Here is an 18,952-nt window from a genome sequence, read left to right as displayed (position 1 = left end):
TAGGTATAAGAAATGGACTTAGTGGAATATAATTTGTGCAAATGGTAGAGCAATTATTCAACAGTGTTTTTTGGCATATTTGTGTAGCAGGAAAATTATTCATGCACAGTATTCTGTACTCGGCAAGATGTTCCAAAATACAACTGAGAACATACAGTAACACACACATGGACCAAAGATGATTGAGACAAGCTACCAACTGATCACAAAGTACTGATCAACTGACACGTTTTTATACACACACAGTCGGAGTCGAGCTTGTTTCTATAAAATGTGATTTATTAAACGGCGTACATGAAATACTGGACTCCTCGTGGAAAGCGACACACTGTTCTCTTGGCCCCCCCTTCGTGGTCACGTGACAGTGTTCATCTTAACGACTTCCACGGTGCTCTTTGACTAAGACGAGCGGCTACAGTGTTATCGGCTGCGTGATGCAGCAGCCGACTGGGAACACTTAAGACGAGACTGTACACTTCTGCTAGCTAACGTTACCTTCACCTCAACATTAAAGCTCTCGGACACAAACTCCGGGCCAGCGGTGCCTGACGTTGAGTTTCACACTTTACGACCTTTTTGACGTCGACAAAGAAACGAGCCCAGAGTTGTGTCCAAAAATCGCTCCCGAAATCAATGTGAGTTCTGAATCATGATGTTGCATTTTTGCATTGCCAGTGTAGTGTTGCATAATAAACATTTACACTATCGATAGAGAAGCACTGCTTTGTAAGATTGAAGTAGTGTACATGCTATGTGCACATTTTATATAGACCATAAATTATGCATTAAGAATTCGGACTCTCCAGAATGTCATTAAAATGAATGTGGTGCAGCCAGTGAGCGCCCAGGTGTGTCCAGTGTATATTATTGCCTCACTGGTCTGTGTTTTTCAGTTTCCCTGAACTTGCTCAGTCAAACACATGCTAGAATACGTGGGTGTGCTCATGTGAGTGGAGACTGCCAAATACTGGTACATCCAAAATATAAAATAATATTCATATTCTGCCTCTGAAGAAGGAAGATCTCATACTTTCTGTGTTTCTTTGGAAAAAAAACTGGTCTGTGTTACGCAAAGTGAATGATCTGGCTGAAGGAGGCAGAGTAAAGGAAGCTTGATAACCAGGATCAGATAGGCTATACATGAGAATATGGCAGTTGGAAGGGAAGTTATTTGTTGATTACTTCCTCTTTCAGCTTGTCGGCAAGATGTTTTCTCTTCTGGAGCTTCTTCCTCTCCTCAGCAGATATCTCCTGCGTAGAGATACCAGAGCAGGCGTTACGGTTAAAAACGGGATGAAATGATAAACATACAACCACAAATGCTTTAAGGTGAAATGTTGAGGGAGTGAAAAAGCACAGACTACTGAAATGCAACAAAGCACACGTTAGAAAACAGCTATGAAAGTAAACAAAAGCAGCTCAGGGTTCCCACATCTTAATCAAATTCAAGGACTTTCCAGGCCCTATTCTATCTAATCCAAGGACACAACACGGCACAGTTTGAGACACGGATCGCGGTCTCGAGGCAGGTAGCGCATTAAACAAAGACACAGCTGCGGGAGACACACAGACAGACAGCGGAACGTCTATTTACTAACGTTATATTAAAAATATAAATAAATAAAACAATGTTTTCATTACTATTATTTGTGTTTTTCAAAAACTTTTAAGGCCTTGATTTTTTCCACTTAAATTCACAAGGATTTCAAGGGTCTGTGGGTACCATGGCATGACATATGGCTATGTTACAGATGTTTTTTCAAATCCTAAAGAGGAAATGTTGATAAATTAAAATGCCAGCTTTCAAATGAAAACCGTAACCTTTTAATTTCGTGGGTGTGATTTCCGTATCGTGTCACTTTGTGGAGTAAAAGAGCTCAGACTGTGGTCGGTTTCTTTCCTGTGACTTTCAGTACGTGTGTGTGAGACAGAGTGCGACACAGACAGAGGGGAGCGAGTACTAAACAGCAAAACCTGAGCAACACACTAGACATGTACGAGCACATGTGTTCACATCAGGCAGCTGATGGATCACCTTCTGTTTGGAAGAGTTAGCAGAGTGTTGTGCTGGAGCGAGAGGAGCAGGAGGAAGAGGAGGAGGAGGGGTACAGACCCCATTACTCTGGGACTGCCCCACTGCCTCCTGACAAAGCCACACCAGGTCAGATACAGGCGGAGGGAAACGAAGAACAACAACCCAATAAATAAGTCAGACGGAAGATTCAAAGACAAATAACATGTGGGTTAAAGAAAATCAGACGAAATCAAGAATGTAGTTAAAAAATACAAATGTGACCAAAATGAAAAGAATGAATATGAAGTCTAAAGTGATTGGACCGTGGCACAATGAACCCTGAAATGATCTGCAGTCTGTATTCACAACAACTTACCTCAATAACTCTATCGGGCCAATATGAGGAAATAGTGAGTCGTTAATTACATCATCAGCCCTGTTCTGCTACATGTCCATGGTTGATCCTGACCTCTGACCTCTTTGTGAAGGGAGCTTTAAAGAAGGTACGGGAACAGGCTGTAGTTACCGGGGCGGGGGTGGGCGTCTCCACTGGTGCGGTGGTCTGCTTGGTTTTCTGCTGGTCTTTTTTCAGTGCATGCAGCTTGTCTCGCTGCTGACGCAGATATGCCGCCCTCTGCTGGAGCTGCTCCTGCTGAGACGCTGACAACTCCTGGAGGGAACGTGAGGAAGTGGAGGTGAAGACCATGTACAAGTCCAACCATGTACAAGCAAACATTATGAATGTTGCCCAGTTTTGTACTTTTGTCAGTAATTTGTTGCAAGGTGTGCATCAGTGTGTTTCTTCACATTTGTATGCCGTTATTTTACATTTAATTTAATACAAGGTTACAGAATCTGAACAAGTCTGACAAGAAGTCTGAAACTCTGTAAATATTAATGTATAGTCTGAGACAGAAAGTAATTATATTGACACAGAGTGGTTATGTATGTGTACTGCTCTGTATCAATAGTATCTTTGTGTCATTTGTAATTAATGATCCTGGTAAAGGTTATTGAACTTGGCAACAGAAAATGTGTTTAATGACACAAGGGGGAGGAAAGACTCACAGTGAAGGGCTTAGAGAAGCCCGCCTCCCTGTGTGCCTCCTCCAGCCACACTTCAGCTGCGGTCTGGCTGCTGCTGAGGCTGACGGGGGGTTCACTGCACTTTACTGGAGCTCTCACTGCTGGAAGGACTCTTGGCTCCACACCGTTACTGCCACAATCTGCACATGTTCAAATCAGTTTGGTAACTTGAAGCTCTCTCAGAATAGTGTGTTAATAAATTATCTCGTGGCCTATTTTCAAGACAAACAATAGAACAAAATGAACGCCCACATTTTCCTTCTGTGGGTTTGAAAACTATAGTTTGGATTTATTCAGGGACTCCCAAAGAAACCAGCTAAATGTGGTGGGGAGTTTTAGAGTTGGGTGTGAAGACTTCGAAGCTCTGCTGAGATACCTGGTGTAGGTTTAGATGCGGAGCTGCTCTTAGCTGCACTTTTCTTATCTCCACCTCCTCGGGCAGCCGCCTTGCTCTCCCCTTTTGTGACAGGTTTGTCGTTGACCTGGAGGAAGGGACCCACAGGCATTACTACATGTTGTACAGATGACACAGACACGGCATCGAACTGCAACATGCTAAAGCAGCTACAACTACACACACAGCCCTTAGATTGCAGACTAAATATCTAAAGCTAATGCTTATAGCGTGTAAAAAGCAACTACTTCAAAGTCCCCCTGCAGTCAGTACATGTTTTAATCTATCGATACTACACAAGCAACTCTATCCCTATCTTTAAAGCTACGACGCTTCTACATGACTTACGTACTAACGCAGGCTATGCAAATGAAAAGCTTCCATCTGCCCTCAGGATGCACTGATACTTAGGTTTGGAATATCATGCTAATACTTGTGTAGCATACAGCACATCTTGATATCAGGGACAATCACTGACGCTCACCTGTTATCAAGAGCGGGCCACACATCTAACTAAACCCAGATCATATGCGTTTAGTTTTACATGAACCTTTTTCATTCTGTCAGCTTTTACAGATACCGTCGAAATGGTATAAATGCATCCTCAGGTTGTGCAGTAAACTATGGCGTATTTATTATTAGGTCACTAAATTGAAATTGTTACTACATGGGTGGTTCAGTTACCAGATTCAATTCAGTGGCAGTGTTTCCGTTCACTAGAGTGGCGAGGTGACCATTACTGCGGCTGCTGTCACCTTTCTCCTTAGAATAAATAGCACATTGGTGTCAGGGAATGAAAGGAGAGACTGGTCTTTAAGGAGTAAAGGGATGTTGGCAATAACCATTAAGCTTTGGTAGCAACTGGCACTACACACAAAAAGTCTGAGTTGTTAGAACAATGATGAGAGAAAGTGAAGCTGCAGGTTGTGTTGGGCTCTTACGGCTCTTACCTTGGCAGCGTTGCTTTCTTGGCTGGGAGCAGAGGTGGTATTGTGCACTTCTGCCGTTGGCTTATCAGAGCAGCTGCTGGAGGTGGAACCAACCTCTCCCTCTAATAGCAGCCTCCTGGACATTTCCTCATCATACTCCTCTTTTGACTTTCTGAGGACAAAGATAAATATTGCATTTGATTCCTGGGATTATCATCTGAATTGTCTTTCGCTCATTAACCCGAGCAGAAGTAACTATGTTTGGTTTGTTTGTCTGGTTATAGAAGAACTACACGTCCAATGTTCATGAAACTTGCTAGAAGGGTGGGCCAAGGAAGAATCTATACTATTTTGGAGTTGATTTGAATCTCAGGGCGGATACACACATTTTGTTTTCCTTTTGTAACATTGCAGGATAGGGCATTTGGCCGTGGCTTGCTTGGACTGTTTCAAAGCATGTTTAGTTGCCCAGGTGTGATAAGGGATTAGCTCATCTAAAGTTAAGCAAGATCTATTGACTATTTAACCTTTGGGGAACGACACAAACGAACTAGAAACTAGAAAAAGACGTCATGTGATCACCACACTATGCCCGAGCTGGCTCACAGGCATCACACACAGATCCTTTAATTTGATATATTTAACAACTTAATTTGCCTTAGAGGAGACTTCCTCAAAGCATTAACAAGTAGATGTATTGATAGAGAGAGATGTAAAAGAAAGCTTTACGACACAACAGATAAAAGAAACATCAGCTTGATGAGTGATAGTGGTTTGAGTGAAGAGACATATGTGACTATTGAGAATACAGTATATTGCAGAATCTGTCAAAATACAATTGTTTGGCTGATGTTTATTGACTGATGTCTGTCAAGACATGCAAACTATAACAATGCAGAATGACTGGACTGTCAATCAAGCCTAAAACCGTTACTGAACTGTCCTATTCAAATGAGACAGATTCAAGTCAGTCACCCAGACGTGAGACTAGTGTATACCTGTGCTCTAACGGAGTTTACAGCGATACCATATCTATTCAACAACAGGAAACATATATTTATTACTACTAAGGATCTTCTTCCAGTGCATGAAGTGTTCACACAAACTGATAAAACGTTTAAGTCGTCTCAGAAGAGAATGAAAGTCAATTTGCAGACTTGAAACTTGCTCGAGATTATTAACCCAATTTAGTTGCCTTAACAATTTCAAGGTATGTTATCATTGCATGGTCCACGGTGCGTTCAAGTGTTTGTAGAGAAGTCAGTTGCAGTTGTATTGGCAGTATGTATCGTCAGAAAACATGAAAAGGTGTATTTGTTTACGTACAATTGTTAGTATCTTGGCGTGTCTGGAAGGTAAATGTAGAATAATGCCGCTCTGATAAGCAGCCACAGTACAATCATAACACAAAGGGGATAAAATACTAGTCATCTCAGTTGCTCAGTTTAGTGTCAATCTCTCCGACCTTAATTGGCTGGACCCTAAGGAGCTTAGCTGCGGTCCCATTATACTCAGTGATCTACTTGGCCCGGCTGCCACTAGCAAAATCCCATTAGAGAGCGGGGCAGGAGCCTCTGACACCTGAGCACATACCTGGGCACAGGACGGATTATAAAAATGTGGAAATATCAGAACAGTACGAGTAAAAAACTGACTTCTAATTACACGATGAATGAATTAATAAAAAAGGTTTAAAAAAACAATTAAATAAATAGATATCTAGATCTACTGACCTTAAGCGTAAGATGTTTTACACAATGATTTTATGGTGATATTTCAGGCTAAATACATAAAGAGAAATACAAAAAGATTCTATTCAGTGTGTAGGTTGTTGCAGGTACAAGGTTCGATTCCTAGTTTCAAGTTATTTTACACAAATGCAAACAAAGTAATAAATATTATATACCATTACTGCTAATCGATCCCCCTGAATACAACACACTGCCTTTAATGGAGTAAAAGGTCAAGCCAAATGAGGATAGGATAAGGTATTAGATAACTCATCATTGTTACACATAACATCACAACTCCACGGTCCCTGAACACATCTTTGATTCTACCTTTGCATCTTTCGTGCACGCTCACTTTCAACTTTGCTGGACATAGTGTAGTGTGTAGACATAGTGTGTGTGTGTGTGTGTGTGTGTGTGTGTGTGTGTGTGTGTGTGTGTGTGTGTGTGTGTGTGTGTGTGTGTGTGTGTGTGTGTGTGTGTGTGTGTGAGAGAGAGAGACAGGAATAGTAACAGAGTGAGACAGAGAGAAGAAAAGAGAGAGAAGGGGTGACTTACTTGAGAACCTCCTGCAGGATTTTCATCTCTTGATCCTGCAACTCTGTCATCACGTCCACACCATCAGTCAGACACTCTGGGAGGGTCCCTACACACAGGACGCATATTACTTGCAGCTTTATCCGTAGTGTTTCCCTGTTTGTTTGTGAATGTGTGTGGATGTGTGTTAATCCAGCCTACCGTTCCTTTCTTTAATGACTGTGAGGGCTTGAAGCTGCAGCTCCATGTTCTTATGGGCCATCAGTGAGCGAAATATCTGGAAGTCATCTGTCGCCAGAACTGGCTGGAACACCGACTGAACAACACAAACAACAACCACATAACAGACCGTGCGAAATCACTGTGTCCAAATGATAATTACGAATGAATGGAACTACGACTTAGTAGAGAAAAGCGTCTGTGACCGTAGAGAGCGTCAGCTATAGATAAACACAGTACATGTGAGTGCTGATATACTCTGAACAAACGTATCCAGAAGTCTAAACCTTACTTTCATAGATATACTTCTGACTTGTCAAGATCACTGAGGTCTAAAGACAAGTTCACAGAAAAACAATGAAGATATTGACACATTTGAAAACCTTTGACTGGCTGTGAATTAGAAAATTACAATCTGCTTGATTTTGTTCTTTATTATGGATTTATATTCGAGCAACAATGCTGTGATCAAATATTGTGCTTGATTTACCAGAAACAGGTGTCTGTCTGCATGAGATTAGCTCACCCTGTACGATAAAGACAGAATTATAAAAGGTTCCTATCAGGATATTATTGCCCTGTGATCCTCCGTAGATCAGGTCAGGATGTTCAGTACTTCCAGCATGATAGACACTCAACTCTATGTTCGCAAACAGAGCAGTACTTAGGCCTAATCTTTGACATTTAGCCTCCTGTTTGTATTAAATGGCTCTGCCCCCTGTCTAGTCTAGCTGTTACATCAGGGGTATTCAACTAAAGTTCTAAGAGGTCCAGTTAGAGAACAGTCTCTGAGCATATGAGACACTGGCTTTGTGCTCCCAGTGGGAAGGATGAACATGAGCGCAACACATTCCCCCTCGTCTACAACTGAAAGTCAAGACCTCTCATGTTGTCACTGCAGATGCTGTAAACAACTGTTTACAGTGCCATGTGCTAGACTTCACATGTTAGCCTATATAACATGACTGAGTTATACTTTCCTGGTACAAGTACCGACATTAATGCTGCTGGTCGTCGAGATATTTGTCACATTTATGCTTCTATACTAAAGTACGCCAAATAAGGCCTTTGTACTATTGTTGTATGATTGCACGAGACTGCATACTGCAAACTGTTACTTCTGCTACTGTTAATCTTTGTTTTGGAAGAATTTGACATGCTTTGCAGACATTAATTGTTTATCTCAGAGGGAATTAATGAGATCCAAGTCTTGAGGATTGCAATGACATCCAGATCTGCATCTTTGCCAATCTGGCACAACCACTTTACACCAGTTGACCAGGGCCAAGGAAAATCTATCTAACCATGGAAACTAAAACTGAAACTAATATTATCTGACTGAACAAAAGGGTTGCAGTGGTGAGCATGAACCCTCAAGAAAACATTTACTATCATCAAACTATGTACACCTATCAGGAGACTTAGAAGAGGAAGATCCTTCATGATTGTTCTGAAAGAAACAAACATGGGAGCTCATTTCTGATGTAGATACAAGCACTTTTTTGCCAAAATCATTTCCCTCAGGGGACATATAAAGTACATTATTAGTACTATGTTTGGCACCAGGTACAAAACAGCATAACTGTGGTTGTGTAAGGCAAATCCTATCCCTGATTCTCCATTCAGGTTAACTGGCAGGCTGACAGGGGTGTGACAACAGGGAGCTTAAGGTACCTGCAGTGTTTTGGACTTGGCAAAAGGAGAAGTACATGCATCCAGAAACTGCTGCTCGTTGATGCCAACCTCTTGCATGTAATTCCCCAACAACCTCTCCACCTACACAAGCAAATCAGCTTACATCAGTGAAGTTTAATGAGTCAGCAGAATATAAACCACTAATGAATTAATGTTGATTAAGGCAGTTTGACACTTCCGGATCAAAGACTGTACTCACCAATTTCTTATACTGCTGGTGGATGTCTGTGTATGCTAACTTATTTTCATCTTCGTCATCAAAAACTAAGAAAACACCAAATGAATAACATAAATGTTAGTAATTCAACATGTACATTGTACCCAGAGGAGACATTTGAAAAACACTTCCTACACTATCTTTATTCACCTATCTATGTATGTGTTGTAGCGTTAATTGCACTCACAACTTAATATGCATGACATTTTGGTAGCTAAGGTGCATTGCTAGCTATCTTCCTACTACTTTAACTGATTTAAGACTTGCTACCTGTGTCCTTTGTGGCTTCATATCGAGGTTAATGTTCTGAGAGTCTGATTAACTCGCAAAAAGGACGTATATTAAGTTAAGTGTAGAGTAAAAAAATATCATAACATACAAATATGTCAACAAAAACATCGCCGTCACAAGTTAGCGTTAGCTTAGCTGCCATGCTAACGGTGCACATAGCTACAGAGAGGCTTTACTGTTTAGCCAGGTATCCAAAGCTGAACATGTCGGATAACCTGTTTTTACCTGTGCATTTGTTTTCCATAAACTCCGTGAGAGGAATGACCCATTCAGGACTTCCCAGGTAGCCAACGATGCTCTCTACAACCCATTCAGTGTCATCCTCAGCCATGTTGGCTGCTGCTGGGTGACAGCAACAACACCAGCACAGCGACGTTGGTCAGGTCGGCGCGTGCAGCTCCACTACACCACGAATATACACAACCCACGCTGACGGGAACAGACATCTGCTTTATTGTCCTTCATAGAAGAGTCCCCATTGAGCGTCACAGCGACTCTGTTCCTCCTTTTGACGGGACGGGACGGTCTCCGGCAAGAAAAGCGCACTCATGAAATTGCAGCCCAGAGTGGTGACGCTTGATCGGTTGCTAAGGTAACCGTTACGTCAGTCCGCTGGTGCGCGAGCCCAGACAGGTATGTGATTAATAAAGAATACATCAAAACTATTACACTTTTAAATACTAAAAGAAAGTGATAGTACTGTCAAATTGTATGATTGCATCAGAATAACGGATACTTTTTTCTTATAATTTGATATTTATAAAGTTTATTTATTCTTATTTATTTAATTAATTGTCTAAAATGTTTATATATATATATATATATATATATATATATATATATATATATATATATATATATATTAATTACAATTAATTGATTTGAGTTGGTAAGTACATGTCTAAAATGTTTGTACATTTGAATTTTTTTAATAATAAGAAAAACAGCCACTGCTGCTGTCTCTCTATTTAATTTAATTTAACACCTTTTCTTGTAGCTGTAGAAGTGCATCTACACACTCTAAAAGTGTGTGATACTTTTAAAAAGGACCCACTGCAGACATGAACTTAATACATAGCTCCATCTATTAATTAAAACTGCATAGGTGGCTGCTTTGACTGGGATTTTTGACCCCAATAGGCCTACAATGGTATTTAAAATGTGTGTGCCACTTGAATTGGGTTCTTCAGGGTGTTGAATCAGGTGAATATTATTGGTAATTATTCTGTCTAGAATCAGCCAATATGTAGCAACATGAGTGCCTTTCCATTCAGGCATATAGGGCCTGACTGACAGCCCTTTGTGTTAATGAAACACACTCACTTTTACTAAACATACACACACACAGACACAAAAAGTTAAGAGTATATTTTTTTATTAAGAGTAAAAACATAGCAATCATATAATTCAGTAGTGTGCATTAACAAGGGTATTCAATAAATATACATTCCTTCTGTATTTTTTTTAAAGGTATATAAGCTTTCATTATTATCTATAGAAAGGCTCATAGCTTCTGTGCACAGTTCATAAAGGCAGGTCATGCAAGCAGCAGTCATGCCGAAACAATTCAAAAGAATAAAGGTAGGCGACATTAAAAAGCTTTTACAGTGAGCATCTGAATTGAACCAGTCAGTAATAGTGCTTCAGCCTGCTACACTTTGCAGCAACATCAAACCCATCCACCCTTCTGACTTCAAGAAAAACATCTTTCACACAAACCTTCCTATTCTTTTTCCTTGGATTTGGTTATTTGCATGTAGCAGATTGTAAACTGTTGCTGATTAAAGGAAAGTGGAAAATAGTCACTGTTTTTAACTCTCAAAATACTTTGAAAACAAATAAACACTTAATGTACACAAAGACGTGGGTCCAGGGTGCGTTAGCAGCATTCCTGCCCCCTGTGTAACAATCATACAATAGCAGCGTACTACTCAACGACTGACTCTGACTCCAGACCAGCTGTGTTGACGTAATGCTTTGCAAGACAACATGTTGACATTATTATTGAGATAATTCTCAAGCTCTACTCACTCTGTGTGGAGAAACTGTTCTAAGTTTTTAAAACTTTCATATATTGCAGCAAATAAGTGTTAAGAAATGTTCTTTCTCGAGACGTCCTCTAGATGGCAGAAGTTATCCATCATGACCAGATTACAATTGTCAAGTGGTCAAATGTTAGATTTTCCACTGATATCAGTGGGACAGCTACACGTGTCCTGTCCTGTACATGTAGGGAATGTATATGACCAAACGGAGTCTGTATACTGTGTTACATCTGACTGGTTGCTCAAATGCTGAATACAAAATACTTTAATATCCACCAGAAATCATGTGATATATGACAATTATTTTGCACAAATGACTTGTTTATAATTATTTCTGGTTACGGTGAAGACAGGTAAATTCAGAAAAATAATTAAAAAATGTTTTTATCATTAAAGCACATGTTCTAGTAGAAACCCATAATACAAGTATGACCCTAGAAATGAGCGTAATATGTCCCCTTTAAGGTTTGCAATTGTTCTCCCTGCTAATTGAAATCAGACTAAACACTCATTACACCTGCGCTCACATTAAAGCACTGACCATAATACCCTGCATATTGTTGATGAATGCATCACAATGTAGCTCTCTCTGGACATACGTTCTGTTTCCTTCATTAATGGCTTCCAACATTATAAACTAACAAGCATTGTTGCACTGACAGCAAAGAGTGTGTAAAAGGTCTTGCAAATGAAAAGTTGCTCCAAGCATTTAGTCAAAAGTAAATCTTTTCTTTTTACTAACAATCGTGTATTTGTTGCTCTACCACCAAATGGTAAAGGTAATGATATATTCAGTCACAGGCATGATGTTACAAGGTTAAAGCAACTGCAACTGTCAAGCTCTGTTAAAGACTCAGTGTATTGATTTGGCAGCAGAGACCCTCTGGCCCCTTCTTCTAACTGCTCCTTTAGTTCAACAACATTGCATTAAGAAGAATACTATAGATACCCATTCAATTTATTTATATTTGAATGATTATCTATAAGAAGCCGTTCAGATCTACAGCCCCTCTTCTTCCAGGGGACAATACCTGCTTTCCACTTTAACTGATGAAGGCTGTTGCATCGTGTCGTGGATGATCAACCCGCTGTCTATTCAGTGTTTAGTGCTTCTTTAGGGATTGAGGTTATTTGATCAATCCCTTTAGAGCCCAGCTCCTCAACCGTGGACTCAAAATGAGTTATGGGCTTGTTTCCATCCCAGGACTAATAGAATCAATGTGTGTTATTGTGAGAAATGACTGGGGTCTATGTTAATATCTAATAAGTTTACAGCTTTAAGTAATTATTTGAATGTACAGTAACTTATTCAGAATACTGCTGGAGAGTCACAAACTATTTACATGAAGCCGAAGTGTCCACTACCAATCAGAGTACAGAGATCCACAACATGTAAAGCTAGTGTAGTAAATCTTTCACTACATCTTTAATGCTAAACGTTGCTCGTGTGGCTACACGCGATGCACTGCTTCCTATCTTTGCATTAGGCATGCAGTCGTCAATTCCCCTTTTAAAGAGTGATAAATAATGACATCCAATAATTAGGCAACTTCGCTTGAGAGATCTCAACAAGTAGAGAATTAATAATAAATAAGTAGCAAGGTTGTAAGTTATTATTAAAGTGTGTTATTCAGTGTTTCTTCTAAACCAATTTTCTTTTAACTTCATTCTTAAAAATAAATCCATAAAAAGTGCCAGACTGCAGTTTCCTTCCTGAGTTCCTCCGTGAACATTATCAAGTCCCGTCTTCATAATGGCAACAATGAGATGCTACAAAGACCCGGTGTGTTAAGTCAATGGTTAGTGGAAGAGAGCAGCTCTCGTGATGGTCACAGGGAGCCGTTGAAGACCTCTCTGCTGCCGCTGCTCTCAGCTGACTGGCCGGGTGGATCCATCGGATTACCTTTGATTTGAACCTGTCTGTTGTCCAGGTGGCTCATTTTGACGCCCCTCTCTTGATAACTATCTACAATAGGCACCAGTCCGTTGGCCTCGCCTTGGTGACTATTCCTGCTTAGCCTGTCGTCATGGTGCTTTGCTTTAACTGGAGTCGGTCCGTCATCTTTGCGATTGTGTCTCATTGGTGCAAGTCCGTTATCGTGCGGGCCTATTCTGATAGGCACTGGTCCATTGTCTAGGTGGCTAGTTTTCTCTGGCACCAGCCTGTTGATCTGGTGCTTGTTGCAGACGGGGATCTTATTGACCTGCAATGAGCAGGTGTAACGTGAAAACCAGTCCCTCTCGAATGCAGCCCGTAACTGCTCCACCACTGTAGAGTTCCTCTCCTCGACGCCCTCTGGCTGACTGATCACCAAGCCTACTCCTGCGTTAAAGGTAAACTCATTCCCCACCCAGTCAAGATTACCTGTCAGCACACCGAGGAAGAAACAAATGAGTGACCACAGTTTTATGTTTTGTGTACAAAATGAGACAACACCACCAAGATGACCGAATAAAGTTTTTAAAACATTGTCATGTAGTATCAGTGGATAAAACTATTCCTTGTTTTGAACACCCATGAAAGGTACATTTTATAGTTTTGTTTTATCCACTTTGACCATTTTGGGAAATACTTTGCTTTCTTTCTGAGAGTTAGATGATGAGGAGGTGATGAAAAGATCAACACTACTTTTATGTCTGTGTGGTAAGTACAGAGCCAGACCTTAACCACTCGAGGTCAATGCCTTACCTCAAAGCATGATTGTGGGATTCATGATGTGGTCTAGTGGTACGCCAAACAAAACACTAGAAGGTCGGGAGTTAAATACCAGGCTGCCACCAGTGTACCCCTGAGCAAGGTACGTAACCCTGAAGCTGCTCCAGGGAGACTGTCCCTGTAGTTAGTTCAATGTAAGAGCATCTGCTAAATGACCTGTAATGTAATTATGCAGAAGAATCTCAAAAATAGGGATATCAGCACCTCTAAATCTCACTATTTATACATTGTTTCCTGTTTGATTAAGATTAAAATACCCAAACTAATGTAGAATTAACAATTTGTGGTTGAGATCTGCATGACCTCATACAGTCATAAAGTCTAGTCGATGAGCTCACCTAAATAAATGGCTCTATCTGTCACCATAAACCTGTTGTGGTTTATTCCCTGGAGACTGCCATCCCTCTGCACTCTGGGGTTGAAGAACTTCTACACACACACACACACACACACACACACACACACACACACACACACACACACACACACACACACACACGAGTGATGAGCGTGATAAAGCGTATCTGTAGAGTTGGAAATAGTACGTGGTGGCCTTGTACTTACAGCTTCCAGTGAGCAGTTGGCCTGCTCCATGCACAGACTCTTCAGGGACCAGAGGAAGTTAAAACTAAGTGGATGAGTCTTTTCCCAGCAACTTATCAGCAGACGAACCCGGACCTTCCTAAGGATCAGAGCCTCCCGGATTAGACCGTCGATACGAGACCAGTACCTTGGCACAGATACAAATAAAGAGACAGATGTAGGCACACAGAGTTTAAGTCACTTGAACCAAAGCATAGCATACACACTTTGGATTACAAATGCCTGGCCAAAGAAATTCCAAATTCCAGAAGTGGTTCTAACCTTTGAGCGTTGCGGCTGAGGAGAGGCAGGTAATCGATGATGGAGATATATATGTAATGGCGAGCCTCCTGGATGACCCTGGAAATTGCTTCAAGATCATTGCTACGATCTTTGGGAATGAAAAAATCTGGGGAGCTCTGTCATCAGAGGACGAAAGAGAGGAAAAGACAATTAGGAAGTGTTGGGGTTCGGTGATGAGAGGATGCACAACGGTGTACTAAACACGTGAAAGATGGTCAGAGCGTGCAACCAGATATTTATTACCCAAGTGATTAAGAAGGGAATCTTAATAATATGCAGAATTATCATCGTGGTCATTATCAGCACTGTTATCATATTAACCAACTCAGCTCTCATCATCTTTATCGTTCACCTAAATGTGTGTGTGTGTGTGTGTGTGTACAATGCCTTGATGTTTACATTTTTACTTCTTGCTGACAGACACCTGTGAATGTTTAACTGTGATTGTGCACTTTGTGTGTGCTCTTTCCTCTTGATATTAATCTTTACAGATGGACAGCCCAGCCAAATGTGCTGCAGGAAGGCTGGCCCCCGACATCACTCATCCAGGAATGACATGACACTGAAAGACACAGTGTCCTGCAGAGACACTCAGCATGAAAAATGTAGCTAACTGTCACCTCCACGGGAGATGGTTATACTTGAGTGTGGGACAACAACGTTACTATAATCTTTGCTTGGAAAGAAGTAAAGAAAGAAAAACAAGCAGTCTTTTGGCGTCGAAGTTGCCTTTGCCTAGCAGCGGTTACTTATCCACTTGAACGCCAAGCATATCATGTACATGACATCCCCTGTCGGCCATGGGCTCACAAGTGGAGCTCTAATCAGTTACTCAAAACACCTGTGTGGCTGTGCAGAGCCTTTAAGCATCTTGGGCTCCCTATTTACTATACAGACCTATTTTCTATTTAAACACTCAAAATAAAGTGTATTTTGAGTGTCCTAACATTTCCAGAACAGACCATATTTCATGGCAGACTTTATGACTTGTTTTAAGAGGAGCCGCTGAGGTGAAACAGATCCATTAAGTGTCCCAGTACGTCATGCCAGTGAGCCAGTGAGCACAATACTAAAGCTCTGAAAGTAGCTCACCTAAATGCCAATAATTATACCAAAATGCAGTGAAAAAGTGTGTTTGTTACTTCTCCACAACTTCCAGCAAATTGAAGCAAACACTGAAACTCATGTTTGAACAGTCTGTTCAAACATCCTGTTTCAAATGACGTGACATTGAATGATGCGAGCCATCAATTATACTGTATGTGATATCCTTTTGAGTGTACTTAATGGAAGGTAATTGAATGCTGTTATGTGATATACATCGACACTTTGTGGTTGACGACTGTTGGCGTACTTGAGTCTGTAAAGTATAACTTTAGACTACAAATGCAAAATATTGGTTGCCGAGTCAAGAAGGAGAATCATGAAATTGACCGATGTCTCATGTTTTAAATGATCTCTTTAAATAAATGTTAGAATCTAGCTTCCCCTTTACTTAAGAAGTCAATACAACATGCCTCATAAATGATGTGTTATCATGTTAACCTGGCCCTTGACATATCCACCAGGGGAAAGCATGTGTCGGGCTAATGAACGATACAAGCTAGTGGTGGATCGATACCACCTTTTCACGTCCGATACAGCAACCTTGAACATCTGCCGACATCTTAAACAACTACGCTTTTAATAATACATTTGTATGGATGCCTAAACTAAACACATGATGCTATAAAATAAATCCATAAATTCAAATTTGAGTATAGACTGTGGAATAACAAGTACTTTACGGTCCCAGTGTGAAATACTGGATGTAACTCAACACAGCTTGTGGCTAATCGATCGTATCTGATGATATAACTGTGACTTACAGAGACGTAGGCCTGAGCCTTTGTGCTGTTGAGCGTGAGCTCCAGCGGTGCGTCCCTGTTGAAGAGGGCAAACAGACGCTTGGACCAGAAGGAGGGGATGAAGTCTCTGTACTGGAGCCCCCAGTACAGGCTGAACACTCTGTGGAGGTCCAGAGCCAGACAGCTGCAGTCGTACACCAACACACCGAGCTCCTTCCTCTGCAGAACAAACACAGTCTCTGTTAGATCCTCATACGCACGGACAACTAAACTGTTGCTTGTCGATCATCTCTGTCAACGTCACATTTTCCTCTTTCTAAGTAATGTTGGTAAACCTGTCTTTCCAACACACACACACACACACACACACACACACACACACACACACACACACACACACACACACACACACACACACACACCTGCGGCACCTTCCCCTTGTCAGGCCATGTTGCCTGACACTTTCATACAATTACATTTTCACAGCATCAGCGGGGTTTAAAAAGACACTACAGTGGTTGTCTCTCTCGGTTCACAACGTTCTCTATCTGCTCACGGTTACATTTTCATTTCAAAGAGGCACTTCTCAATTTCAGCTTTTCAGCTTGTACTTTCTAAATTGCCGTTTCTTTCTCTCTTTCACTCCACACATTCTTTCTCTTCCATGTTTACATGAGCAAATACTATTCCTAAATAAAACTCAGATCCCACTAACCTATTCTATCTCCCTCAAAACAGACCAACATGCACAATGCCCTTTGTACCTGGAGGTGTCTAAAGATAGATCAAACTGAACAGATGGGTCCGCACTTTAATGCAAGAATCTCAGCTTTGAAGAAGAAGATGAAAGGATAATGGCCGTGCTATTTTTGCATGTCACTTCACCTTGCATGCCCCCACTAAATGCCAACACCCATCCTCTCATCCCCAATCCAAGAGACTGACATATAACTTCAAATAAAACCTCACTATATGTTTTATAGTGTTCATAACCTTTACATATAAGTGTGCATATGCAGTATGTGTCAGTAAATATCTATATGTAATATATCCTTTTGCATAAGAGGGCTGGGAACTTCAAATACAATGCTGTTCTTTTGAGCCAGTAGAACATTTTCAAAGCACTTTACATTTGGGCATACAGAACGTGTTATGTACATTTCACAGAAGTTGTGATTTGTAAATGTAACAAATTACAGATTCAGAATTTACGAGACTGAAATGATGATGATTTTCGCATAGCCTGTTTTAATGTGTGTATGCATGTTAGGTTCTTGTTGTGTGTGTGCTGTGATGTGTGGCAGATACTGTGGCGAGGGATCTCCAGTCCATGCTGGCGCTGCCGATGTAGAAATGTCTCCTGTCGACCACCCAGAAAGAAGATTGGATTTGGCCTTTGATCAGCGCTGTCGTGTTCACATAGTGGACTTCAGCATCTAGAAATGAAGGGCGAGAAACAGAAATTCAGTATAAGAAGAACAGCAGTAAGACAAAGAGAGACTTAAATAAAGGAAGTTGCATGAGAGACAAAGTGAAGGATTAAGATCTGGCAGAAACAGGATCTCAAAGACAGACGAAGGATGGAAAGAGTGTGACATACTGAAAAGCTGAGAATGGGGAGTCAACAGGCAGAGCTAAGCTGCAGCATGCTTGAACACAGACACACAGAATGTATAATACAGTGAGAAGGAAAGCTGACAGTGTTTGGCGAGCGTCCCGAGCTCAGTTGAGTCGATCATCCCGCTGGAGATCTTCAGATGGATTCCTTTGGCTTTCAGCCCTTGCAGCCTGGACAGCAGAGCCCTGCCCTGAGGGAAACACATCATAAAACATCTGCTGTCACAGGACATTCACGCACTTTATTTGTTTGTTTTGATCAAGTATTCATATTTGTGGCTGTCACTGTTTTCGTTGTGTGTTCAGCAATCACTCTAAACACCAGCTTTGAAGGTTATATGTGATATGTAAATGAGTCTTTTCATAAAGTACATCGAAGAGGTCAAGAGAGGTAAAGCCCATCCTCCCCTATTCTTGTATCTTACTGTAAAAGCATCACAAGTGAGATGTAGATGAACAGAAAGTGTCGCAGATAAGAGACGAGGTTAGAGTCAAGAAGTCTGAGCTAAAGCCAAGTGAAGCAGAACGCCACGTGATGCTCATTGTCTTGCACAGCACACTTCAGGAAACTCGTGAATCTCTCGAATTCCTTCCATTTTTGTTAACGATTTGAGGTGGAACAGCTGACGTTGCCGTTTGTATGTGACAAGCTTAAAGTTAACGACCGCTAAACGTTAGAGTTGAGTTATCGCGTTTTAAAAAAGGTCTGCAGACCTTTTTCTCAAAATAT

The 18,952-nt window shown here is 41.0% G+C and overlaps 2 protein-coding genes across 5 annotated transcripts in view; both read right to left on the bottom strand.

Moving 5' to 3' along the window:
• Positions 1-258: 258 nt before the first annotated feature.
• On the bottom strand, positions 259-9,692 carry cfap36 (cilia and flagella associated protein 36). 3 transcript variants are annotated; one of them, XM_029449296.1, is made up of 12 exons: positions 9,338-9,692; positions 8,804-8,868; positions 8,584-8,685; positions 6,892-7,006; positions 6,712-6,799; positions 4,445-4,595; positions 4,179-4,256; positions 3,477-3,582; positions 3,083-3,240; positions 2,541-2,684; positions 2,036-2,143; positions 259-1,251 (listed from the first exon to the last, which is right to left on the bottom strand). In XM_029449296.1, the coding sequence occupies exons 1-12, from the start codon at positions 9,441-9,443 to the stop codon at positions 1,168-1,170; spliced, it is 1,305 nt and encodes a 434-aa protein (XP_029305156.1). In that variant the 5' UTR covers positions 9,444-9,692; the 3' UTR covers positions 259-1,167. The 3 variants fall into 3 exon arrangements, with proteins under 3 accessions (XP_029305156.1, XP_029305158.1, XP_029305157.1); XM_029449298.1 differs by lacking the exon at positions 2,036-2,143; XM_029449297.1 differs by lacking the exon at positions 4,179-4,256.
• Positions 9,693-10,470: 778 nt separating this feature from the next.
• LOC115020434 (inactive phospholipase D5-like) overlaps positions 10,471-18,952 on the bottom strand; it is a 49,133-nt gene continuing 40,651 nt past the window's right edge. For both annotated transcript variants that reach the window (XM_029450472.1, XM_029450473.1), the window contains exons 4-10: positions 18,305-18,413; positions 17,914-18,041; positions 16,627-16,824; positions 14,738-14,874; positions 14,438-14,603; positions 14,212-14,302; positions 10,471-13,522 (exon numbers count right to left, since the gene is read on the bottom strand). In XM_029450472.1, coding sequence (XP_029306332.1) covers positions 12,987-13,522; positions 14,212-14,302; positions 14,438-14,603; positions 14,738-14,874; positions 16,627-16,824; positions 17,914-18,041; positions 18,305-18,413 — 1,365 coding nt within the window. In that variant the 3' untranslated portion in view covers positions 10,471-12,986. The remainder of the gene's footprint in view (positions 13,523-14,211; positions 14,303-14,437; positions 14,604-14,737; positions 14,875-16,626; positions 16,825-17,913; positions 18,042-18,304; positions 18,414-18,952) is intronic.

This window comes from Cottoperca gobio, chromosome 15 (genome assembly GCF_900634415.1).
Source record: "Cottoperca gobio chromosome 15, fCotGob3.1, whole genome shotgun sequence".
NCBI classification, from domain to species: domain Eukaryota; kingdom Metazoa; phylum Chordata; class Actinopteri; order Perciformes; family Bovichtidae; genus Cottoperca; species Cottoperca gobio.
Note: the sequence above shows the minus strand (reverse complement) of the source record. Positions and strands in the feature narration are given on the sequence as shown.